General features: G+C 47.8%; 2 protein-coding genes and 1 pseudogene across 3 annotated transcripts in view; 2 read left to right on the forward strand and 1 right to left on the reverse strand.

The window, feature by feature from the left end:
• LOC137333478 (uncharacterized) overlaps positions 1 to 25,849 on the reverse strand; it is a 55,160-nt gene that overhangs the window by 17,810 nt on the left and 11,501 nt on the right. The gene's annotated exons all lie outside the window — the stretch shown is intronic.
• On the forward strand, positions 251 to 6,538 carry LOC137333875 (immunoglobulin G-binding protein A-like). Its single transcript, XM_067998260.1, has 4 exons — positions 251 to 300; positions 2,465 to 2,659; positions 2,701 to 2,749; positions 6,182 to 6,538. The coding sequence occupies exons 1-4, from the start codon at positions 251 to 253 to the stop codon at positions 6,536 to 6,538; spliced, it is 651 nt and encodes a 216-aa protein (XP_067854361.1).
• On the forward strand, positions 7,918 to 10,524 carry LOC137333876 (clumping factor B-like; annotated as a pseudogene).

The raw sequence follows: 25,849 nt of genomic DNA on the forward strand, positions 1-25,849 counted from the left end.
AATGTGCTCGGGTCTGGCTCCTGATCGCTGCCCATGGAACCCTGCAGGAAGTGTAGACAGGAATATAGGAATTGCTGGATGTAAAAAGACCAAAGTCCATCTAGTTCACCTTCTACCATCCTGGTAGTTACATGATACAATGATAATGGAGTTATTGACTAATCATAGCTATCAATCTCTATCAATTAGTCTACAACAGACCCACACATGACACAAGGAAAAAACCCACTGGTGGAGAGCTTTGGGAACCATGGGTCCAAAGTCACCTGTTCCTCCCAAGTGTACACATGTGGACATCAGGTGAGGCTGAGTTGTGATGGCTCCCTACGGCCAAAAGCACCACTGACGTTTGCTGATTAGAGTCAAGAATGGCTGATTGGGTGAGGTACTAGAGACAAACCAGTGCTCCTGCAACAATAGCCCAACAAGGCAGGCCTTCAGAAGAGGGGTTAGGGTGAGGAGAACATTGATGCAAAATGGAGGAGCAAAGGTAAAAAATAATAAGAAAATCCCTCGACTGGAGGAAGACACAGATCCTGGACTGGAGAGAGACACAGATCATGGACTGGCGGAAGACACAGATCCTGGACTGGAGAGAGGCACAGATCCTGGACTGCAGATTGACACAGATCCTGGACTGAAGAGAGACATGGATCCTGGACTGTGGGGAGGCACTGATACTGAATTGGAGTGAGACACAGATCCTGGACTGGATGGAGACATAGATCAGATCAGAGGCTGGGTATTCTGCAGCGAGTGACTCACCTCTTGATTCCCCAAATACTTTCACCATCTACAAGGCACAAGTCAGGAGTGTGATGGAATACTCTCCACTTGCCTGGATGAGTGCTGCACCAACAACACTCAAGAAGCTCGACAACATCCAGGACCACGCAGCCCTCTTGATTGGAAACCCCTCTAATGCGTTAAACACTCAGTCCCTCCATTACCGACGCTCAGTGGCTGCAGTGTGTACCATCCACAGGATGCATTGCAGCAACTCACCAAGGCTTCTTTGACAGCACCTCCCAAACCTGCGACCTCTACCACCTAGAAGGACCAGGGCAGCAGGCACATGGTAACAACACCACCTGCACGTTCCCCTCCAAGTCACATACCATCCCGACTTGGAAATATATCGCCGTTCCTTCATCATCACTGGGTCAAAATCCTGGAACTCCCTTCCTAATAGCACTGTGGGAGAAACTTCACCACACGGACTGCAGCGGTTCAAGAAGACGGCTCACCACCACCTTCTCAAGGGCAATTAGGGATGGGCAATAAATGCTGGCCTTGCCAGCGACGCCCACATCCCATGAATGAATAAAAATAAGAACCTGGACTGGTGCGAGACAGAGACCCAGGGCTGGAGATTGAAATACAGACCCAGGGCTGGAGATTGAAATACAGACCCAGGGCTGGAGATTGAAACTCAGACCCTGGGCTGGAGATTGAAATACAGACCCAGGGCTGGAGATTGAAATACAGACCCAGGGCTGGAGATTAAAATACAGACCCAGGGCTTGAGATTGAAATACAGACCCAGGGCTGGAGATTGAAATACAGACCCAGGGCTGGAGATTAAAATACAGACCCAGGGCTGGAGATTAAAATACAGACCCAGGGCTGGAGATTGAAATACAGACCCAGGGCTGGATATTGAAATACAGACCCAGGGCTGGAGATTAAAATACAGACCAAGGGCTGGAGATTGAAATACAGACCCAGGGCTGGAGATTGAAATACAGACCCAGGGCTGGAGATTGAAACACAGACCCAGGGCTGGAGATTGAAACACAGACCCAGGGCTGGAGATTGAAACGCAGACCCAGGGCTGGAGATTGAAACAAAGACCCAGGGCTGGAGATTGAAACAAAGACCTCGGGCTGGAGATTAAAATACAGACCCAGGGCTGGAGATTGAAACACAGACCTAGGGCTGGAGATTGAAACACAGACCCAGGACTGGAGATTAAAATAAAGACCCAGGACTGGAGATTAAAATACAGACCCAGGGCTGGAGATTGAAACACAGACCTCGGGCTGGAGATTGAAACACAGGCCTTGGGCTGGAGAGTGAAACACAGACCTAAGGCTGAAGATTCAAACAATTACCCTGAGCTGGAGATTGAAACACAGACCTCGGGCAGGAGAGTGAAACACAGACCCTGGGCTGGAGATTGAAACACGGACCTAGGGCTGGAGAGTGAAACATAGACCCAGGGCTGGAGATTAAAATACAGACCCAGGGCTGGAGATTTAAACACAGACCCTGGGCTGGAGAGTGAAACACAGGCCTTGGGCTGGAGAGTGAAACACAGACCTAAGGTTGGAGAGTGAAACACAGACCCTGCGCTGGAGAGTGAAACACAGACCTCGGGCTGGAGATTGAAACACAGACCTTGGGCTGGAGAGTGAAACACAGAACTTGGGCTGAAGATTGAAACACAGACCCTGGGCTGCAGATTGAAATACAGATGGTGGGTCAGAGAACTGGAGAGAGACACAGACCCTGGACTGGAGGTAGACAGAGATACTGGACTGGAGAGAGACACAGATCCTGGACTGGAGAGAGACACAGACCCTGGACTGGAGAGAGACACAGACCCTGGACTGGAGAGAGACACAGACCCTGGACTGGAGAGAGACACAGATCCTAGGCTAGAGAGAGACACAGATACTGTACTGGAGAGCAACACAGTCCTGGACTGGAGAGAGACACAAATCCTGGACAGGAGAGAAACACAGATGCTCCCCCAAATATACAGTGTATGAGATTCACACTGTAACTCTGGGCAGAGCATGAACCAAAACCAGAAGAGTGCACTGTCCATCTCTGAAATACGTTGAATGTTTAAGAGCACAGTTTATTAATGAAGATAGTTGGTGATATGGAAGATTCCAGTGATTATCTTTATTAAAACAGGAGCGGATACATCTGAATTCGTTTATGAGGGACGGAAAAGGAGGAAGTGAAACGATTGCGATTGTACACTGGGATATTACACTGGGCGATGTTGTTTTCGGAATAAAAAGCTCCGATTAAACTCTTCTCTCTGCTATTTCCAAGAAGGTGTTCACTTGCTTCTTTTAAAATACGTTAAGACCTCCATTAAACAGCCCACAGAGGAATTTGCCACCATTGCGATTAACGTTCCCACCAGAATGTGGCGCCGTGTCATTCTCAGGAATGGATGTATTTTCTCAAAAACTATTAAAAATGAGAGTTTCGATTTTCTGCTGTATCTGAGATTAAAAGTTACTGTAAGTGTGTGTAGGCACGGGATTAAAATAATGAAACAAAATAACAGACCAGAAGGCAACAAATAACAGTGTAATGAAGTACTGTAAACACAGGTGACAATCTGGCACCAAATCTGTGCTGGAAATGTTGCAAAAGTCTCAGTAAAATAACGAAATAACCTGTGCCCTTAAACTGTCCTTTAAATATATGGACACACTGTAGATAATAACTATTGTTCCTTTCAACAACGTTGCTGTATTTTCCAGGAGATCCTTTGAAAACTGCATTTCCCCAACAACCTCCCAATTACAGAAAGACTTGTATTTATGGAACACTTTATCACATTCTCAGGATGTCCCAAAACGCTTCATCCTCATTAATTACTTTAGTTAAGTGTAGCTACTGTTGTTAAGTAGCAAAACGTAGAAGATAAATTTACACACAAGGTCTCACAAACAGCATGAGATGAATCATCAGTTGATCTGTTTTTAGTTGAGGGGGGAATGTTGGCCGGGGAGAACTCCCCAGCTCTTCTTCCAATAGTGGCCGTGGGATCTTTAACATCCACGTAAACAGGCAGACGGAATCTCGGTTTAACGTTTTATCTGAAAGACGGCACCTCTGACAGTGCAGCACTCCCTCAGTACGGCACTGGGAGTGTCAGCCTGGATTACGGACTCAGGTCTGGGATTGAGGTCCCATAAACTTTTAACTCAGGTGAGAGTGGTACCAATGGAGCCAAGCTGACAACTGGATACAGTAATCCTTTTCTTGTGCTCACTAAGGCGAGGATTGTTAGTGCTGGGGAATGAAACCCTTTCTATTTCAGGTACTCAGTGACAGCATCTCAGCATCAAACACTCCCACTCCCAGCTCAGCTATCGAATGGTAAGATATGGAGCACAGCTCTGTCCCAACAGTGTCAGTACTGCACCAAACTGACATTTCATCCATCCTGTGAGTTCACTGAGAGAGACTCACAATTATTGCTCGGTTATGGGCGGTTTTATTCCAGATACAGGAACTGGATTGAGATGGCACAAGCCCCTCAGCAGAGAGAGAAGACTTTCATCCCATCGTTCTACCTGGGATATGGACCCAGGTCCCAGAGGTTAAACATCAGTGACTGACCCACTGTATCACCCAGTCCTCCCTTAAGACACTTTATTATAAAACGATCCTCCCTCAGACAGAGGAATTAACCTGTTTAAAATAAGTGGGTTAATTTTAAACTAGCAGAGTAATTTCAGATGGAGACATTAAGCATTTGCACATTAGCATCAGATGGCCTTGTTCCTGGACTTGACTGTCTCAAAAGAAGAACAGACTTGCATTACCATAGCACCTTTCAGGGTGGGAGGAGCCTCATGTAGAGTATAAACACCGGCAGAGACCTGTTGGGCCAAATGGCCTGTTTCTGTGCTGTAAAATTCTATGTACCTCTATGTAACTTACTCGGGATGTCCCAAAGTGTTTCATAGCCGATGGGTGAATTTTTGAAGTGTTGTTATGGAGACAAATACACCAATTAATTTACACACAGAAAGGTCCCAAAAATGAAATAAAATGACCAGATAATCTGTTTATCGGTGTTGGTTAATGGATAAATATTGGCCAGGACAATGGGGAGAACTCCCTTGCTCTTTGACGAGTGTAATGGGATTTTTTACATCTGACTGAGAGGACAGACGGGGCCTCGGTTTAACGACTCATCTGAAAAACGGCACCTCCAACAGTGCAGCTCACCCTCAGTACTGCACTGAAATGTCAGCCTCGATTATCTGCTCAAGTGCATGGTGAGACAACCAACAATCTTCTAACTCAGGGGTGAGAGTGCTACCGATTGAACCAAGCTGACAATGTCGGTCTAGTGTGTTAGAATGGATTTAAAACCAAAAAATATCAATCTTTTCAGGGGGGCGGGCAGGGTTTTTTTTTCCATGGGGTGTTTGGATATGAGATTAAAACAAAACTACTTCAAATAGGAATTTCAAGATAAGGTTCAAAATAGAAACATTGTTTCTTTCATTGGTCGAACAATTCAAATAAAGCAAATGAAAAGAAAAACAGTCTCGTCGGATAAAAACTCTAACTCGCCAAGTCCAAGTGTGTCGCTAGTCTATCGATAACTTTGCTACCAGTCACTGAAATATCCAGGGGAACATTTTAGAAACACGGGCCCAACTAATCGATTTTCACTGGTCGAATTGCAGAACTGACCGCTCTGGAGAACTTCCCCTTGTTTCTGTGTTCTGAGGAACGTTCCTTCGAAAGGAAGAGTGGTCCTGTAAAAAAAGTCACAGGAATTTCGAGAGGTGTTTGAACATCTGACCCTGAACACCCCTCACCCATCAGGACTCTTGTTTATGAATATTTTATTCGTAACAATAAAAAGAAACAATAATCAATAAGCTGTGTAGACACGAGGGAGAAATGTGCTCGGGTTTGGCTCCTGATCGCTGCCCATGGAACCCTGCAGGAAGTGTAGATAGGAATATAGGAATTGCTGGATGTAAAAAGACCAAAGTCCATCCAGTTCACCTTCTACCATCCTGGTAGTCGCATGATACAATGTTAATGGAGTTATTGACTAATCATAGCGATCAATCTCTATCAATTAGTCTACAACAGACCCACACATGACACAAGGAAAAATCCCACTGGTGGAGAGCTTTGTGAACCATGGGTCCAAAGTCACCTGTTGCTCACGAATGTAAACAAGTGGACATCAGGTGAGGCTGAGTTGTGATGGCTTCCTACGGCCAAAAGCACCGATGACATTTGCTGATTAGGGTCAAGAATGGCTGATTGGGTGAGGTACTAGAGACCAACCAGTGCCCCTGTAATAATAGCCCAACAAGGCCGGCCTTCAGAAGAGGGGTTAGGGTGAGGAGAACATTGATGCAAAATGAAGGAGCAAAGGTAAAAAAATAATAAGAAAATCCCTCGACTGGAGGAAGACACAGATCCTGGACTGGAGAGAGACACAGATCCTGAACTGGAGAATGTCACATCTCCAGTCATGGAAGGAGACACAAATCCTGGTCTGGGGGGAGGCACAGATCCTGGACTGGAGGGAGGCACTGATCCTGGACTTGCAGAAGACACAGAACCTGGACTGGAGGGAGGCAGTGATCCTGGACTTGCAGAAGACACAGATCCTGGACTGGAGGGCGGCACAGATCCTGGACTGGAGGGAGACACAGATCCTGGACTGGAGGGAGGCACAGATCCTGGACTGGAGGGAGGCACAGATCCTGGACTGGCAGAAGACACAGATCCTGGACTGGAGTGAGACACAGATACTGGGCTGAGAGGGAGACACAGAGCCTAAACTCGAGAGTCCTAGATCCTGGACTGGGGGAAGACACGGATTGTGGACTTAAGAGAGACACAGATCCTGGACTGGAGAGAGACACAGATCCTGGACTGCAATGAGACACAGGTCATGGACTGGAGAGAGACACAGATCCTGGACTGGATTAAGACACAGATCCTGGACTGGAGGGAGGCACAGATCCTGGACTGGAGGGAGGCACAGATCCTGGACTGGAGGGAGACACAGATCCTGGACTGGAGTGAGACACAGATACTGGCCTGAGAGGGAGACACAGAGCCTAGACTCAAGAGAGTCCGAGATCCTGGACTGGGGGAAGACACGGATTGTGGACTTGAGAGAGACACAGATCCTGGACTGGAGAGAGACACAGATCCTGGACTGGAATAAGACACAGATCATGGACTGGAGAGAGACACAGATCCTGGACTGGAGTGAGACACAGATCTTGGACTGGAGAGGGACGCAGAATCTGGACAAGAGAGAGAGACACACACACAGATCCTCGACTGGATGAAACGCAGAAGCTGGACTGGAGAGAGACACAAAAATCCTGGACTGCAGAGAGACACAAATCCTGGAGTGGAGGAAGGTACAGATCCTGGACTGGAGGCAGACTTAGATTCTGGACTGCAGATTGACACAGATCCTGGACTGAAGAGAGACATGGATCCTGGACTGGAGGGAGGCACTGATACTGGATTGGAATGAAACTCAGATCCTGGACTGGCTGGAGACATAGATCAGATCAGAGGCTGGGCATTCAGTAACGAGTGACTCACCTCCTGACTCCCCAAAGCCTTTCCACCATCGACAAGGCACAAGTCAGGAGTGTGATGGAATACTCTCCGCTTGTCTGGATGAGTGCAGCTCCAACAACACTCAAGAAACTCGACACCATCCAGGACAACGCAGCCCGCTTGATTGGAACCCCATCCACCACCTTAAACACTCAGTCCTTCCATCACCGGCGCACTGGGGGTGCAGTGTGTACCATCCACAGGATGCACTGCAGCAACTCGCGAAGGCTTCTTCGACAGCACCTCCCAAACCTGCGACCTCTATCACCTAGGAGGACAAGGGCAGCAGGCACATGGGAACAACACCACCTGCACGTTCCCCTCCAAGTCACATACCATCCCGACTTGGAAATATATCGTCGTTCCTTCATCGTCGCTGGGTCAAAATCCTGGGACTCCCTTCCTAACAGCAGTGTGGGAGAACCTTCACCAAACGGACTGCAGCAGTTCAAAAAGGCGGCTTACCACCACCTTCTCAAGGGCAATTAGGGATGGGCAATAAATGCTGGCCTTGCCAGCGACGCCCACAGCCCATGAATGAATAAAAAAAAAGAACCTGGACTGGTGAGGGACAGAGACCCAGGGCTGAAGATTGAAACACAGACCCTGGGCTGCAGGCTGAAATACAAACGGTGGGTCAGAGAGCTGGAGAGAGACACAGACCCTGGACTGGAGGAAGACAGAGATAATGGACTGGAGAGCAACATAAATCCTGGACTGGAGGAAGACAGAGATAATGGACTGGAGAGCGACACAGATCCTGGACTCGAGAGAGACACAAACCCTGGACTGGAGAGAGACTCAAACCCTGGACTGGAGAGAGACATAAACGCTGGACTGGAGAAAGACACAGACCCTGGACTGGAGAAAGACACAGATCCTGGACTGGAGAGAGACACAGATCCTGGACTGGAGAGAGACACAGACCCTGGACTGGAGTGAGACACAGATCCTGGACTGGGGGAAGACACTGATTGTGGACTGAAGAGAAACACAATTCCTGGACTGGAGTGAGACACAGATCTTGGACTGGAGAGGGACACAGAACCTGGACTAGAGAGAGAGACACACACAGATCCTCGACTGGATGAAACACAGAAGCTGGACTGGAGAGACACACAAATCCTGGACTGGAAGCAGACTTAGATCCTGGACTCGAGGACGACACAGATCCTGGACTGGAGGATGAAACATATCCCAGACTGGAGAGAGACACAAATCCTGGAATGGAGGGAGGCACAGATCGTAATCTGGAAGCACCGACCCTGGACTGCAGATTGACACAGATCCTGGACTGAAGAGAGACATGGATCCTGGACTGTGGGGAGGCACTGATACTGAATTGGAGTGAGGCACAGATCCTGGACTGGATGGAGACATAGATCAGATCAGAGGCTGGGTATTCTGCAGCGAGTGACTCACCTCTTGATTCCCCAAATACTTTCACCATCTACAAGGCACAAGTCAGGAGTGTGATGGCATACTCTCCACTTGCCTGGATGAGTGCTGCACCAACAACACTCAAGAAGCTCGACAACATCCAGGACCACGCAGCCCTCTTGATTGGAACCCCCTCTAATGCGTTAAACACTCAATCCCTCCATCTCCGGCGCACAGTGGCTGCAGTGTGTACCATCCACAAGATGCATTGCAGCAACTCACCAAGGCTTCTTTGACAGCACCTCCCAAACCTGCGACCTCTACCACCTAGAAGGACCAGGGCGGCAGGAACATGGGAACAACACCACCTGCACGTTCCCCTCCAAATATATCGCCGTTCCTTCATCATCACTGGGTCAAAATCTTGGAACTCCCTTCCTAACAGCACTGTGGGAGAACCTTCACCACACGGACTGCAGCGATTCAAGAAGACGGCTCACCACCACCTTCTCAAGGGCAATTAGGGATGGGCAATAAATGCTGGGCTCACCAGCGACGCCCACATCCCATGAATGAATAAGATAAAGAACCTGGACTGGTGCGAGACAGAGACGCAGGGCTGGAGATTGAAATACAGACCCAGGGCTGGAGATTGAAACACAGACCCAGGGCTGGAGATTGAAACACAGACCCAGGGCTGGAGATTGAAATACAGACCCAGGGCTGGAGATTAAAATACAGACCCAGGGCTGGAGATTGAAATACAGACCCAGGGGTGGAGATTAAAATACAGACCCAGGGCTGGAAATTAAAATACAGACCCAGGGCTGGAGATTGAAATACAGACCCAGGGCTGGAGATTGAAATACAGACCTAGGGCTGGAGATTGAAATACAGACCCAGGGCTGGAGATTGAAATACAGACCCAGGGCTGGAGATTGAAACACAGACCCAGGGCTGGAGATTGAAACACAGACCCAGGGCTGGAGATTGAAACACAGACCCAGGGCTGGAGATTGAAACAAAGACCTCGGGCTGGAGATTAAAATACAGACATAGGGCTGGAGATTGAAACAAAGACCTAGGGCTGGAGATTGAAACACAGACCCAGGACTGGAGATTGAAACACAGACCTCGGGCTGGAGAGTGAAACACAGACCCAGGGCTGGAGAGTGAAACACAGACCCTGGGCTGGAGATTGAAACACAGACCTAGGGCTGGAGAGTGAAACACAGACCCAGGGCTGGAGAGTGAAACACAGACCCAGGGCAGGGGAGTGAAACACAGACCCTGGGCTGGAGATTGAAACACAGACCTAGGGCTGGAGAGTGAAACACAGACCCAGGGCTGGAGAGTGAAACACAGACCTAGGGCAGGAGAGTGAAACACAGACCTAAGGCTGGAGAGTGAAACACAGACCCAGGGCTGGAGAGTGAAACACAGACCTCAGGCTGGAGATTGAAACACAGACCTTGGGCTGGAGAGTGAAACACAGAACTTGGGCTGAAGATTGAAACACAGACCATGGGCTGCAGATTGAAATACAGATGGTGGGTCAGAGAACTGGAGAGAGACACAGACCCTGGACTGGAGGTAGACAGAGATACTGGACTGGAGAGAGACACAGATCCTGGACTGGAGAGAGACACAGACCCTGGACTGGAGAGAGACACAGACCCTGGACTGGAGAGAGACACAGACCCTGGACAGGAGAGAAACACAGATGCTCCCCCAAATATACAGTGTATGAGATTCACACTGTAACTCTGGGCAGGGCATGAACCAAAACCAGAAGAGTGCCCTGTCCATCTCCGAAATACGTTGAATGATTAAGAGCACAGTTTATTGATGAAGATAGTTGGTGATATGGAAGATTCCAGTGATTATCTTTATTAAAACAGGAGCGGATACATCTGAATTCGTTTATGAGGGACGGAAGAGGAGGAAGTGAAACGATTGCGATTGTACACTGGGATATTACACTGTGCGATGTTGTTGTCGGAATAAAAAGCTCCGATTAAACTCTTCTCTCTGCTATTTCCAAGAAGGTGTTCACTTGCTTCTTTTAAAATACGTTAAGACCTCCGTTAAACAGCCCACAGAGGAATTTGCCACCATTGCGATTAACGTTCCCACCAGAATGTGGCGCCGTGTCATTCTCAGGAATGGATGTATTTTCTCAAAAACTATTAAAAATGAGAGTTTTGATTTTCTGCTGTATCTGAGATTAAAAGTTACTGTAAGTGTGTGTAGGCACGGGATTAAAATAATGAAACAAAATAACAGACCAGAAGGCAACAAATAACAGTGTAATGAAGTACTGTAAACACAGGTGACAATCTGGCACCAAATCTGTGCTGGAAATGTTGCAATAGTCTCGGTAAAGTAACGAAATAACCTGTGCCCTTAAACTGTCCTTTAAATATATGGACACACTGTAGATAATAACTATTGTTCCTTTCAACTATTTTGCTGTATTTTCCAGGAGATCCTTTGAAAACTGCATTTCCCCAACAACCTCCCAATTACAGAAAGACTTGTATTTATGGAACACTTTATCACATTCTCAGGATGTCCCAAAACGCTTCATCCTCATTAATTACTTTATTTAAGTGTAGCTACTGTTGTTAAGTGGCAAAACGCAGCAGATAAATTTACACACAAGGTCTCACAAACAGCATGAGATGAATCATCAGTTGATCTGTTTTTAGTTGAGGGGGGAATGTTGGCCGGGGAGAACTCCCCAGCTCTTCTTCCAATAGTGGCCGTGGGATCTTTAACATCCACGTAAACAGGCAGACGGAATCTCGGTTTAACGTTTTATCTGAAAGATGGCACCTCTGACAGTGCAGCACTCCCTCAGTACTGCACTGGGAGTGTCAGCCTGGATTACGGACTCAGGTCTGGGATTGAGGTCCCATGAACTTTTGACTCTGAGATGAGAGTGGTACCAATGGAGCCAAGCTGACAACTGGATACAGTAATCCTTTTCTTGTGCTCACTAAGGTGAGGATTGTTAGTGCTGGGGAATGAAACCCTTTCTATTTCAGGTACTCAGTGACAGCATCTCAGCATCAAACACTCCCACTCCCAGCTCAGCTATCGAATGGTAAGATATGGAGCACAGCTCTGTCCCAACAGTGTCAGTACTGCACCAAACTGACATTTCGTCCATCCTGTGAGTTCACTGAGAGACACTCACAATTAATGCCAGGTTATGGGCGGTTTTATTCCAGATACAGGAACTGGATTGAGATGGCACAAGCCCCTCAGCAGAGAGAGAAGACTTTCATCCCATCGTTCTACCTGGGATATGGACCCAGGTCCCAGAGGTTAAACATCAGTGACTGACCCACTGTATCACCCAGTCCTCCCTTAAGACACTTTATTTTAAAACGATCCTCCCTCAGACGGAGGAATTAACCTGTTTAAAATAAGTGGGTTAATGCCAGACTAGCAGAGTAATTTCAGATAGAGACATTAAGCATTTGCACATTAGCATCAGATGGCTTTGTTCCTGGGCTTGACTGTATCAAAAGAAGAACAGACTTGCATTACTATAGCACCTTTCAGGGTGGGAGGAGCCTCATGTAGAGTATAAACACCGGCAGAGACCTGTTGGGCTGAATTGCCTGTTTCTGTTCTATAAAAGTCTATGTACCTCTATGTAACTTACTCGGGATGTCCCAGAGTTTCACGGCCTATGGATTATTTCTTGAAGTGTTGTTATCGAGACAAGTACACCAATTTATACACACACAAAGGTCTCACAAATGAAATAAACAACCAGATAATCTGTTTATCAGTGTTGGTTGAGGGATAAATATTAGCCAGGACACCGCGAAGAACTCCCTTGCTCTTTGAGGATTGCATTCGGATCTTTTACATCACCCTGAGAGGGCAGACGGGGCCTTAGTTTAACAACTCATCTGAAAGACGGCACCTTGAACAATGCAGCTCACCCTCAGTACTGCACTGAAATGTCAGCCTGGATTATCTGCTCAAGTGCATAGTGGGACAACCCACAATCTTCTAACTCAGGGGTGAGAGTGCTACCGATTGAACCAAGCTGACAGTGTAGGTCCAGTGTTTTAGAATGGAATTAAAACCAAAATATCAATCTTTTCAGTGGGGCGGGCAGGGTTTTTTTCCATGGGGTGTTTGGATATGAGATTAAAACAAAACTACTTCAAATAGGAATTTCAAGATAAGGTTCAAAATAGAAACATTGTTTCTTCTATTGGTCAAACAATTCAGATAAAGCAAATGAAAAGAAAAACAGTCTCGTCAGATAAAAACTCTAACATGCCAAGTCCAAGTGTGTCGCTAGTCTATCAATAACTTTGCTGCTTTCACTGAAATATCCTGGTTAACATTTTAGAAACACGGGCCCAACTAATCGATTTTCACTGGTCGAATTGCAGAACTGACCGCTCTGGAGAACTTCCCCTTGTTTCTGTGTTCTGAGGAACGTTCCTTCGAAAGGAAGAGTGGTCCTGTAAAAAAAGTCACAGGAATTTCGAGGGGTGTTTGAACATCTGACCCTGAACACCCCTCAGGACTCTTGTTTATGAATATTTTATTCATAACAATAAAAAGAAACAATAATCAATAAGCTGTGTAGACACGAGGGAGAAATGTGCTCGGGTTTGGCTCCTGATCGCTGCCCATGGAACCCTGCAGGAAGTGTAGATAGGAATATAGGAATTGCTGGATGTAAAAAGACCAAAGTCCATCTAGTTCACCTTCTACCATCCTGGTAGTCGCATGATACAATGATAATGGAGTTATTGACTAATCATAGCGATCAATCTCTATCAATTAGTCTACAACAGACCCACACATGACACAAGGAAAATCCCACTGGTGGAGAGCTTTGGGAACCATGGGTCCAAAGTCACCTGTTCCTCCCCAAGTGTACACGTGTGGACATCAGGTGAGGCTGAGTTGTGATGGCTCCCTACGGACAAAAGCACCACTGAAATTTGCTGATTAGGGTCAAGAATGGCTGATTGGGTGAGGTACTAGAGACCAACCAGTGCCCCTGTAATAATAGCCCAACAAGGCAGGCCTTCAGAAGAGGAGGAAGGGTGAGGAGAACATTGATGAAAAATGGAGGAGCAATGCTAAAAAAAATAATAAGAAAATCCCTCGACTGGAGGGAGACACAGATCCCGGACTGGAGGGAGACACAGATCCCGGACTGGAGGGAGACACAGATCCCGGACTGGAGGGAGACACAGATCCCGGACTGGAGGGAGACACAGATCTTAATCTGGAAGCAGACACAGACCCTGGACTGCAGATTGACACAGATCCTGGACTGTGGGGAGGCACTGATCCTGGATTGGAGTGAGACACAGATCCTGGCATGGATGGAGACATAGATCAAATCAGAGGCTGGGTATTCTGCAGCGAGTGACTCACCTCCTGACTCCCCAAAGCCTTTCCCCCATCTACAAGGCACAAGTCAGGAATGTGATAGAATACTCTCCACTTGCCTGGATGAGTGCTGCTCCAACAACACTCAAGAAGCTCGACACCATCCAGGACAAAGCAGCCCGCTTGATTGGCACCCCATCCACCACCCTAAACATTCAGTCCCTTCACCACCGGTGCACCGTGGCTGCCGTGTGTACCATCTACAGGATGCATTGCAGCAATTCACCAAGGCTTCTTTGACAGCTCCTCCCAAACCTGCGACTTCTACCACCTAGAAGGACAAGGGCAGCAGGCACATGGGAACAACACCACCTGCACGTTCCCCTCCAAGTCACACACCATCCCGACTTGGAAATATATCGCTGTTCCTTCATCGTCGCTGGGTCAAAATCATAGAACTCCCTATCTAACAGCACTGTGGGAGAACCTTCACCGCACGGACTGCAGCGGTTCAAGAAGGCAGCTCACCACCACCTTCTCAAGGGCAATTAGGGATGGGCAATAAATGCTGGCCTTGCCAGCGATGCCCACATCCCATGAATGAATAAAGTGCACATCAGGTGAGGCTGAGTTGTGATGGCTCCCTATGACCAAGAGGCCCGCTGACATTTGCTGATTAGGGTCAAGAATGGCTAATTGGGTGAGGTACTAGAGACCAACCAGTGCCCCTGTAACAATAGCCCAACAAGGCAGGCCTTCAGAAGAGGAGGAAGGGTGAGGAGAACATTGATGAAAAATGGAGGAGCAAAGGTAAAAAATAATTTTAAAAGACAATGTCAATAATTGACATCTTTTTATTGGAAACCTAGATGAAGGACCAAGGCCCACAGTGCTGGACACCACTAAGGTTGAAAAGAATAGAAAAAAAAGATGAAGTAATCAGTAAGTAGCAACCAGAATTAGGATGGAATTCCATGGTTTTAAGGTCTTGGGTAAATATGAGTTAGAGTAGAGAAAGTGCAATGAGTCTTTGTTTCAACACAATGAGCATGTAGGGAGGGGGAAGAATGTGCAGGACAACATATTTTGGAGCTTGTAAGGAACGGGAGAGGAAAGTTCAGTGAAGCACTTTCCAGCAGGTGGATGCTGGGAAACAATTGGAGCTTTCGAGACTGAAATTGATCAATTTTCTTTGGGTAAAGGTATCAAGGGATATGGAGCAAAGTTGTGTCAATGGGGTTGAGGTGCAGATCAGCCATGATCTTACTGAATGGTGGAGCAGGCCCGAGGGGCTGAATGGCCTCCTCCTATTCCTTCTGTTCCTACAGTGATGAGGAGCAGGGACACTGACTAATTTCCCTTAGCCAAGGGGTACCTGAGCCAATAGTTGCACGTCTTCCAGTGCCCACCTGAGATTAGCTGTCACTGCAGCGTCCAGGCAATCAGCCTTCCTGATCTGTACAAGTCAGCTATTTACTGGATAAACTCACCAAGACTTTCGGGGCAGTTGGTTCACTCAAGATAAGTTTTTAAATCGGCAGTAAGAGCATTTCTGAAAGCTCGAGCGATTATCCCGCCCCTTGCTCTTCCTCTAAATCACCTTCACATTCAGTTTTGAGTCTGGCAAAGGGGCCCATCCTTCACTCTTCTCATGAACATATCAAGTTCCAGGTGTGGTGGAGTGGGTCGCTCTCTCACCTCTGAGTCAGCAGGTCTTAGGTTCACATCCCACTCCAGAAACTTGAGCACAGGCTGACACTCCAGTGCAGTACTGAGGGAGTGCTGCACGGTCGGAGGTGCCGTCTTTGGGATTAGACGTTAAACCAAGGCCTCGTCTGCCCTCTCAAGTGGACATAAAAGATTCCATGCCACTATTTTGAAGAAGAGCAGGGGAGTTCTCCCCGATGTCCAGGCCACTATTTAGCCCTCAAACAACATTTAAAACACATTATATGATCATTATCACATTGCTGTTTATGGGACCTTGCTGTGTGCAAATTGGCTGCGGTGTTTCCTACAGTGACTACATTTCAAAAAAGTACTTCATTGGCTGTAAAGGAATTTAAGATGTCCTGAGGTCATGAAAAACACTACAGAAATGCAACTTCTTTCTTTCTAAGTTGTCTAACCTTTTGGGAGTGGAAAAACACATGACACATACATGTACTGTATAAGTCAGCAGTGGGTGTAAATTTTCACAATGATGTCTATCAGAGGCTTTGCAAATATGAACTGGCCACATGGAAGTCTGTAAATATACATTACTGATACTGTATTCACACACACAGCTGAAGGGCACTCAAATTCATGGCTGCACTGGGTGAGAGGAATACAGCACGGTGTTGTTGGAGTGGAGCAGGAGTTGGGGTGGAGCTGTATGGGTGTCTCAGTTGGTGAAGACAGGGTGTACCTCAGCGATACTGGGCAGGAGATCCCCGGTCTGTTCCTGGTTTGCTGACTGCATCTGGGCACTGCGAATGGCCTCAACTCCCGGCGGGGGGCGGCGAGGGGAAGAGAATCTGGACGATTCTAGGCGATCAAAACTAGTCCAGGAGACCACATTGGACACACTTACATTAATGGCTGTTTCACCCACCTTTTATGAGATGCAATCTCTGCCCCAGCCAGGAAGTGGTCCAGCTCACCTTTGAAGGGTTCGGCCACTCGGGAAGGACCGGGCGGGCTGGTTACACGTCACCCCGTGTCGGGGAGGACCGGGCGGGCTGGTTACACGTCACCCCGTGTCGGGGAGGACCGGGCGGGCTGGTTACACGTCACCCCGTGTCGGGGAGGACCGGGCGGGCTGGTTACACGTCACCCCGTGTCGGGGAGGACCGGGCGGGCTGGTTACACGTCACCCCGTGTCGGGGAGGACCGGGCGGGCTGGTTACACGTCACCCCGTGTCGGGGAGGACCGGGCGGGCTGGTTACACGTCACCCCGTGTCGGGGAGGACCGGGCGGGCTGGTTACACGTCACCCCGTGTCGGGGAGGACCGGGCGGGCTGGTTACACGTCACCCCGTGTCGGGGAGGACCGGGCGGGCTGGTTCCACGTCACCCCGTGTCGGGGAGGACCGGGCGGGCTGGTTCCACGTCACCCCGTGTCGGGGAGGACCGGGCGGGCTGGTTACACGTCACCCCGTGTCGGGGAGGACCGGGCGGGCTGGTTACACGTCACCCCGTGTCGGGGAGGACCGGGCGGGCTGGTTACACGTCACCCCGTGTCGGGGAGGACCGGGCGGGCTGGTTACACGTCACCCCGTGTCGGGGAGGACCGGGCGGGCTGGTTACACGTCACCCCGTGTCGGGGAGGACCGGGCGGGCTGGTTACACGTCACCCCGTGTCGGGGAGGACCGGGCGGGCTGGTTACACGTCACCCCGTGTCGGGGAGGACCGGGCGGGCTGGTTACACGTCACCCCGTGTCGGGGAGGACCGGGCGGGCTGGTTACACGTCACCCCGTGTCGGGGAGGACCGGGCGGGCTGGTTACACGTCACCCCGTGTCGGGGAGGACCGGGCGGGCTGGTTACACGTCACCCCGTGTCGGGGAGGACCGGGCGGGCTGGTTACACGTCACCCCGTGTCGGGGAGGACCGGGCGGGCTGGTTACACGTTACCCCGTGTAGAGATTCAGGAGCCCAGGGCCTTCTGGGGAAGAGAAAAGAGACTGCAATCCCAGAATAACGGTAGGCCAGGGCAGGAGCAGTGTCCTGGGACAATCTGTATGCCCCAGCTCACCTCTAACCGATGATTAGAGACCCCATCCTGATGATATTTCGATAGGATACAATTGGCAGCGGAGAAAGTTCAGGAAGAAATTTAAGCAGCAAATCCATCTTGTGCATCTGGTAATGGGTTCCCAAATAATAACCTCCCTCCCCCGTGTGATTCATGGATGTTTTAAAACTCTGTTAAAGAGGCTTGTGCTCTCTTAAAGGGGCATCATCTTAAATAGGACAAAATAAATGTTTGGCAAACCTTTTCATTCTCATTTGATTGCAAACTCTGAAAGCAGTTACACAACACAGTCCCCATTGAAAACCTTCCCACTAAAAAAAAGATTTGCCAAGTGTTTTCTCATGAGGAAGGGTAGGTTTCCCTTTAAATTGCCATTTGCAAATTGTCCTTAAACAAAGTATTTACTTTAATCACAGTGTAATTACTGAATAAAAAAGACCTGACAGAGTCTGTCACATTGCAGCATCTCCCCCTAACATAACATCACATCAGATCCCCTAACGTCACATCAAATCCCCTAACGTCACATCATCACTTCTCCTCCCCCACCATCTCTTGTGCCAAAACCTCCTCAAACATCCATCCAATGTTCCTCTTTTAGGATAACTCCAGGATTCTGTGACCTCTCTATCACACACAACCCAGTCAATGGGTAAATATAGGTACAGTTGGAGGTCTTGGCTTTGGAAGACTATTTCCCCTCAATCTCCCTTAGCCCAAAGTCCAGGGTTTAGCTTAGTCCAGTTGCAATCCCCAACTCACCACAGACCAAGGATCCAACCTGGGATCTCCCTGGTGTATTTACCCCACTGAGAGATCAGAAGATGGGGGACTGTCAGCCACTAGCTCTGCCTTGTCCCCAATGCCAGCGCTGGCTGTCCAGCCTCTCTCAGCTCCTGGGGAGCCCCAGCATCAACCGCGTCACTTAGCAATAGTGTAGATGATTGCCAGGAGCCGCCTGCGGGTACCCGGACCACTGCCTGAAATTGTGTCCGGAGAGAAATATCCGAGAGCGCCGCTCACACAAAGCAACAGCCAAAGCGACTCCATCGCTACCAATGAGCCGGACAGTCACACTGAGAGGGAGAGAGGGAGAGAGGTGGTTTTAACCCTGAGGATGGTGAAGAATGGGGCGGTCCGGGCTGGCGGCTCGTCATATGACCGGGCTCCAAATAGGAAATCACATGATCGGCTGCAAATATTACATTGAGGGAAATATGGGCACATGTCGGCTCCTGTAATCCCGCCAGGGAGACTCCACAGCACTGGAGGGAGACACAGACCCTCCCCCAGAGACAAGGATGGGTCAGATACGCCTGCAGGGAAAGACACAGATCCTGGACTGAAGATTGAAACACAGACCCCGAGCTGATGATTGCAATACAGACCCTGGGCTGCAGATTGAAACACAGACCCTGGGCTGCAGATTGAAACACAGACCCTGGGCTGCAGATTGAAACACAGACCCTGGGCTGCAGATTGAGACACAGATCCTGGACTGGAGAAAGAGACACAGACCCTGGGCTGCAGATTGAAACACAGACCCTGGGCTGCAGATTGAAACACAGACCCTGGGCTGCAGATTGAAACACAGACCCTGGGCTGCAGATTGAGACACAGATCCTGGACTGGAGAAAGAGACACAGACCCTGGGCTGCAGATTGAAACACAGACCCTGGGCTGCAGATTGAAACACAGACCCTGGGCTGCAGATTGAAACACAGACCCTGGGCTGCAGATTGAGACACAGATCCTGGACTGGAGAAAGAGACACAGATCCTGCCCCTAATATACAGTGGGGCTTCATCCTGTAACCCCGGGCAGGACATAAATCAAAACAGGAAATGTTGAAATACGTTGAATGTTTAAGAGCACAGTTTATTAATGAAGATAGTTGGTGATATGGAAGATTCCAGTGATTATCTTTATTAAAACAGGAGCGGATACATCCAAATTCGTTTATGAGGGACGGAAGAGGAGGAAGTGAAACGATTGCGATTGTACACTGGGATATTACACTGGGCGATGTTGTTGTTGGAATAAAAAGCTCCGATTAAACTCTTCTCTCTGCTAATTCCAAGAAGGCGTTCACTTGCTTCTTTTAAAATACGTTAAGACCTCCGTTAAACAGCCCACAGAGGAATTTGCCACCATTGCGATTAACGTTCCCACCAGAATGTGGCGCCGTGTCATTCTCCGGAATGGATGTATTTTCTCAAAAACTATTAAAAATGAGAGTTTCGATTTTCTGCTGTATCTGAGATTAAAAGTTACTGTAAGTGTGTGTAGGCACGGGATTAAAATAATGAAACAAAATAACAGACCAGAAGGCAACAAATAACAGTGTAATGAAGTACTGTAAACACAGGTGACAATCTGGCACCAAATCTGTGCTGGAAATGTTGCAATAGTCTCGGTAAAGTAACGAAATAACCTGTGCCCTTAAACTGTCCTTTAAATATATGGACACACTGTAGATAATAACTATTGTTCCTTTCAACAACGTTGCTGTATTTTCCAGGAGATCCTTTGAAAACTGCATTTCCCCAACAACCTCCCAATTACAGAAAGACTTGTATTTATGGAACACTTTATCACATTCTCAGGATGTCCCAAAACGTTTCATCCTCATTAATTACTTTAGTTAAGTGTAGCTACTGTTGTTAAGTAGCAAAACGTAGAAGATAAATTTACACACAAGGTCTCACAAACAGCATGAGATGAATCATCAGTTGATCTGTTTTTAGTTGAGGGGGGAATGTTGGCCGGGGAGAACTCCCCAGCTCTTCTTCCAATAGTGGCCGTGGGATCTTTAACATTCAGAGAGGTTTAATGTCTCATCCGAAAGACGGCACCTCCAACAGTGAAGCACTCCCTCAGTACTGCACTGCGAGTGTCAGCCTGTATTATGGACTCTGGTCCGGGATTGTGGTCATGGAATCATAGAAAGTTAGGGCACAGAAGGAGGCTTTTTGGCCCATCGAGTACGTGCCGGCCAGCTTAATCCCACTTTCCAGCAATTGGTCCGTAGTCCCGTAGGTTATGGCACTTCAAGTGCACATCCAAGTACTTTTTAAATGAGTTGAGGGTTTCTGCCTCTACCAACCTTTCAGGCAGTGAGTTCCAGACCCCCACCACCCTCTGGGTGAAAAAAATGTCCTCAGCCCCCCTCTAATCCTTCTACCAATTACTTTAAATCTATGCCCCCTGGTCACTGACTCCTCTGCTAAGGGAGATAGGTCCTTCCTGTCCACTCTATCTAGGCCCCTCATAATTTTATACACCTCAATTAAATCTCCCCTCAGCTTCCTTTGTTCCAAAGAAAACAACCCCAGCCTATCCAATCTTTCCTCATAGCTAAAATTCTCCAGCCCTAGCAACATCCTCGTAAATCCCCTCTCTCGTGCAATCACACCTTTCCTGTAAGGTGGTGATCAGAACTGTACGCAGTACTCAAGCTGTAGCCTAACTAGTGTTTTATACAGTTCTAGCATAACCTCCCTGCTCTTTTATTCCATGCCTCAGCTAATAAAGGAAAGTATCCCGTATGCCTTCTTAACCACCTTATCTACCTGTCCTGCTACCTTCATGGATCTGTGGACGTACTCTCCAAAATCCCTCTGTTCCTCTACACCTCTCAGTATCCTCCCATTTATTGTGTACTCCCTTGCCTTGTTTGCCCTCCTCAAATGCATTACCTCACACTTCTCCAGATTGAATTCCATTTGCCACTTTTCTGCCCACCTGACCAGTTGATTGATATCTTCTTGCAGTCTACAGCTTTCCTCCTATCAACCACGTGGCCAATTTTTGTATCATCTGCAAACTTCTTGATCATGCCCCCTACATTCAAGTCCAAGTCATTAATACATACCACAAAAAGCAAGGGCCTAGTACTGAGCCCTGCAGAACCCCACTGGAAACAGCCTTCCAGTCACAAAAACACCCGTCGACCATTTTCTTTTATACGTTCATGGGATGTGGGTATCGCTGGCAAGGCCAGCATTTATTGCCCATCCCTAATTGCCCTTGAGAAGGTGGTGGTGAGCCGTCTTCAGGAACTTGATGACCGGAGGTCACCGGTTATGGTTATTGGCTTAGTACAAAGAGGAGAAGGGTCAATTCTCTCTGAACTCTCAATTCGCTTTATTCACGCCATTATATCATATACATATAGCTTATACGTCTGGTTAGATATAGACATGCAGTTTGCACCAGGTTATACAGTTTTATACCCAAACTAGGATCTAAACGCACACCCACTAGGTTTCTCTGACACTCCCTGAGTGGTCACAGTATATAAAGGATAATACCCGAAAGGAGAGCTGACGCTGGCCAGGCGTTCCGTTCTCTCTCTCTCGACGTTGTCTCTACGTCCCTGACGTAGGTTCTTCCACTTCCGCGATGGTTGGTCTCTGGAGTCTTCGCTCTGGCTCCACGCCCCAAATTCTTCATTCTTATTCCGAATCTTATCTCTTCAAGCTGTGTTCTCTCTCTCTCTCCCGTTGGTTTAGGCTTGCTCGCCTAGCCTGTGTCTTCTCCTCATTGGCTCTGTCCCAAGGACTTAGGTAGCATTACCTCTCTACTCCTTTTCTAAATAAGGACTTGTGTCTTCTCACATCTCCTTTGTCTTTCACAAAACTTAGCTAATTCAAACCGGTTCCAGCCAGCTCAGGCCAGCGACTGAACTCAGGTTACTTCAGTTCAAAAGTTGCTTTTGCCTGTGTGTCAGCAGCTGGGAATCTCAGGTTACTGCAGCCCCTGGCCAAGAAACTGCTGCAGTCCGTGTGGTGAAGGTTCTCCCACAGTGCTGTTAGGTAGGGAGTTCCAGGATTTTGACCCAGCGGCGATGAAGGAACGGCGATATATTTCCAAGTTGGGATGGTGTGTGACTTGGAGGGGAAAGTGCAGGTGGTGTTGTTCCCATGTACCTGCTGCCCTTCTCCTTCTAGGTGGTAGAGATCGCGGGTTTGGGAGGTGCTGTCGAAGAAGCCTTGGCGAGTTGCTGCAGTGCATCCTGCAGATGGTACACACTGCAGCCACAGTGCGCCGGTGGTGAAGGGAGTGAATGTTTAAGGTGGTGGATGGGGTGCCAATCAAGCGGGCTGCTTTGTCCTGGATGGTGTCGAGCTTCTTGAGTGTTGTTGGAGCTGCACTCATCCAGGCAAGTGGAGAGTATTCCATCACAGTCCTGACTTGTGCCTTGTAGATGGTGGGAAGGCTTTGGGGAGTCAGGAGGTGAGTCACTTGCCGCAGAATACCAGCCTCTCACCTGCCCTTGAAGCCACAGTATTTATGTGGCTGGTCCAGTTAAGTTTCTGGTCCATGGTGACCCCCAGGATGTTGATGGGGGATTCGGTGATGGTAATGCCATTGAATGACAAGGGGAGGTGGTTAGACTCTCTCTTGTTGGAGATGTTCATTGCCTGGCACTTGTCTGGTGCGAATGTTACTTGCCACTTATCAGCCCAAGCCTGGATATTGTCCAGGTCTTGCTGCATGCGGGCTCGGACTGCTTCATTACCCTTTGCTTCCTGCCACTGAGCCAATTTTGGATCCAACTTGCCACTTTCCCTTGGATCCCATGGGCGTTTACTTTTTTGACCAGTCTGCCATGTGGGACCTTGTCCAAAGCCTTGCTAAAATCCATGTAGACTACATGAAACGCGTCACCCTCATCTACCCTCCTTGTTACCTCCTCAAAAATTTCAATCAAGTTAGTCAGTCACAACCTTCCCTTAATAAATCCATGCTGGCTGAACTTGATTAATCCATGCCTTTCTAAATGACGATTTATACTGTCCCTCAGAATTGATTCCAATAATTTGTCCACCACTGAGGTTAGACTGACTGGCCTGTAATTACTCGGTCTATCCTTTTCTCCCTTTTTAAGGAACGATACAACGCTAGCAGTCCTGCAATCCTCCGGCACCATGCCTGTAGCCAGAGAGGATTGGAAAATGATGGTCAGAACCTCCGCTATTTCCTTCCTTGCTTCTCTTAACAGCCTGGGATACATTTCATTCGGGCCTGGCAATTTATCTACTTTCAAAGATGCTAAACCCTTTAATACTTCCTCTCTCACTATGTTTATCCCATCCAATATTTCATACTCCTCCTCCTTAACTATAATCTCTGCATCGTCCCCCTCTTTTGTGAAAACAGACACAAAGTATTCATTCAGAACCGTACCCACCTCCACATATAGGTTACCTTTTTGGTTTCTAATAAGTCCTACTCTTTCCTTAGTTATTCTCTTGAACTTTGTGTATTTATAAAACATCTTTGGGTTTTCCTTAATTTTACTTGCCAGTATTTTTCATGCCCTCTCTTTGCTTTCCTAATTCCCTTTTTAATTTCACCCCTGCACTTTCTATACTCCGCTAAGCTTTATACAGTACTGAACTCTTGATCGAACATAAGCTTCCCTTTTTTGCCTTATCCGACCCTGTTTGCTCCTTGTCATCCAGGGGCCTCTTGATTTGGCAGTCCCACCCTTTTTCTTTGTGGGAACATAGATGTTCTGAGTCCTCACTATCTCTCCCTTGAAAGCCTCCCACTGCTCTGACACTGATTTACCTTCAAGTAGCTGTTTCCAGTCCACTTTTGCTAAATCACTTCTCAGCTTAGTAAAATTGGCCTTTCCCCAATTGAGAACTTTTACTCCTGTTCTATCTGTCCTTTTCCATAACTATGCTAAATCTAACTGAATTATGATCACTACCAGCAAAATGCTCTCCCACTGATACTCCTTTCACCTGCCCGACTTCATTCCCTAAAACTAAATCCAGAACTGTTGTTGGGCTTGCTACGTACTGGCTAAAAAAGTTCTCCTGAATGCAATTTAAGAATTCTGCGCCCTCTATACCTTTAACACTGATTGTATCCCAGTTAATATTAGGGTAGTTGAAATTCCCTACTATTTCTGTCCTGTTGTCATTGCACTTCTCAGAAATTTGCCTCCATATTTGCTCTTCTATCTCCCTCTGACTGTTTGGGGGTCTATAGTACACTCCCAGCAGTGAGATTGCTGCTTTTTTATTCTTCAGCTCAACCCATATGGCCTCATTTGATGATTCTTCTAACATGTCATCCCTCCTCACAGCTGTAATTGTTTCTTTAACCAATATTGCGATGCCCCCTCCTTTTTCAGCCCCCTCTCTATCTCATCTGAAAACCCTGTAACCAGGAACGTTGAGCTGCCATTCCTGCCCCTCTTTAAGCCATGTTTCAGTAATAGCTGAGATATCGTACTTCCACGTGTCTATCTGTGCCCTCAGCTCATCTGCCTTATTCACTAGATTCCCGTAAACTTTTGACTCTGAGGCGAGAGTGGTACCAATGGAGCCAAGCTGACAACTGGATACAGTAATCCTTTTCTTGTGCTCACTAAGGCGAGGATTGTTAGTGCTGGGGAATGAAACCCTTTCTATTTCAGGTACTCAGTGACAGCATCTCAGCATCAAACACTCCCACTCCCAGCTCAGCTATCGAATGGTAAGATATGGAGCACAGCTCTGTCCCAACAGTGTCAGTACTGCACCAAACTGACATTTCGTCCATCCAGTGAGTTCACTGAGAGAGACTCACAATTAATGCTCGGTTATGGGCGGTTTTATTCCGGTTACAGGAACTGGATTGAGATGGCACAAGCCCCTCAGCAGAGAGAGAAGACTTTCATCCCATCGTTCTACCTGGGATATGGACCCAGGTCCCAGAGGTTAAACATCAGTGACTGACCCACTGTATCACCCAGTCCTCCCTTAAGACACTTTATTATAAAACATTCAGGCCCTGAAATGACACGGTGTGATACTAATCTATGAATGGTTAACATGTTGATCTGAAATTCCTTCCTCTGCTACTTTGGCAGAGGCATTAACTTGTTTAAAATAAGTAGGTTAATGCTAAACTGGCAGAGTAATTTCACATGGATACGTTGAGCATTTGCACATTAGCATCAAATGG

The sequence above is a fragment of the Heptranchias perlo genome, chromosome 16 (genome assembly GCF_035084215.1).
Source record: "Heptranchias perlo isolate sHepPer1 chromosome 16, sHepPer1.hap1, whole genome shotgun sequence".
NCBI lineage: Eukaryota > Metazoa > Chordata > Chondrichthyes > Hexanchiformes > Hexanchidae > Heptranchias > Heptranchias perlo.

What these genes read in the sequence shown, in the direction of transcription:
- LOC137333875 (XM_067998260.1), top strand. Translation starts at nt 251, where the DNA reads ATGGGTCCAAAGTCACCTGTTCCTCCCAAGTGTACACATGTGGACATC. An exon ending in GAGAGAGACACAGATCCTAG is followed by an intron (nt 2,660 to 2,700) that starts GCTAGAGAGAGA and finishes AGAGCAACACAG; the next exon opens with TCCTGGACTGGAGAGAGACA. An exon ending in GACAGGAGAGAAACACAGAT is followed by an intron (nt 2,750 to 6,181) that starts GCTCCCCCAAAT and finishes AAAAATAATAAG; the next exon opens with AAAATCCCTCGACTGGAGGA.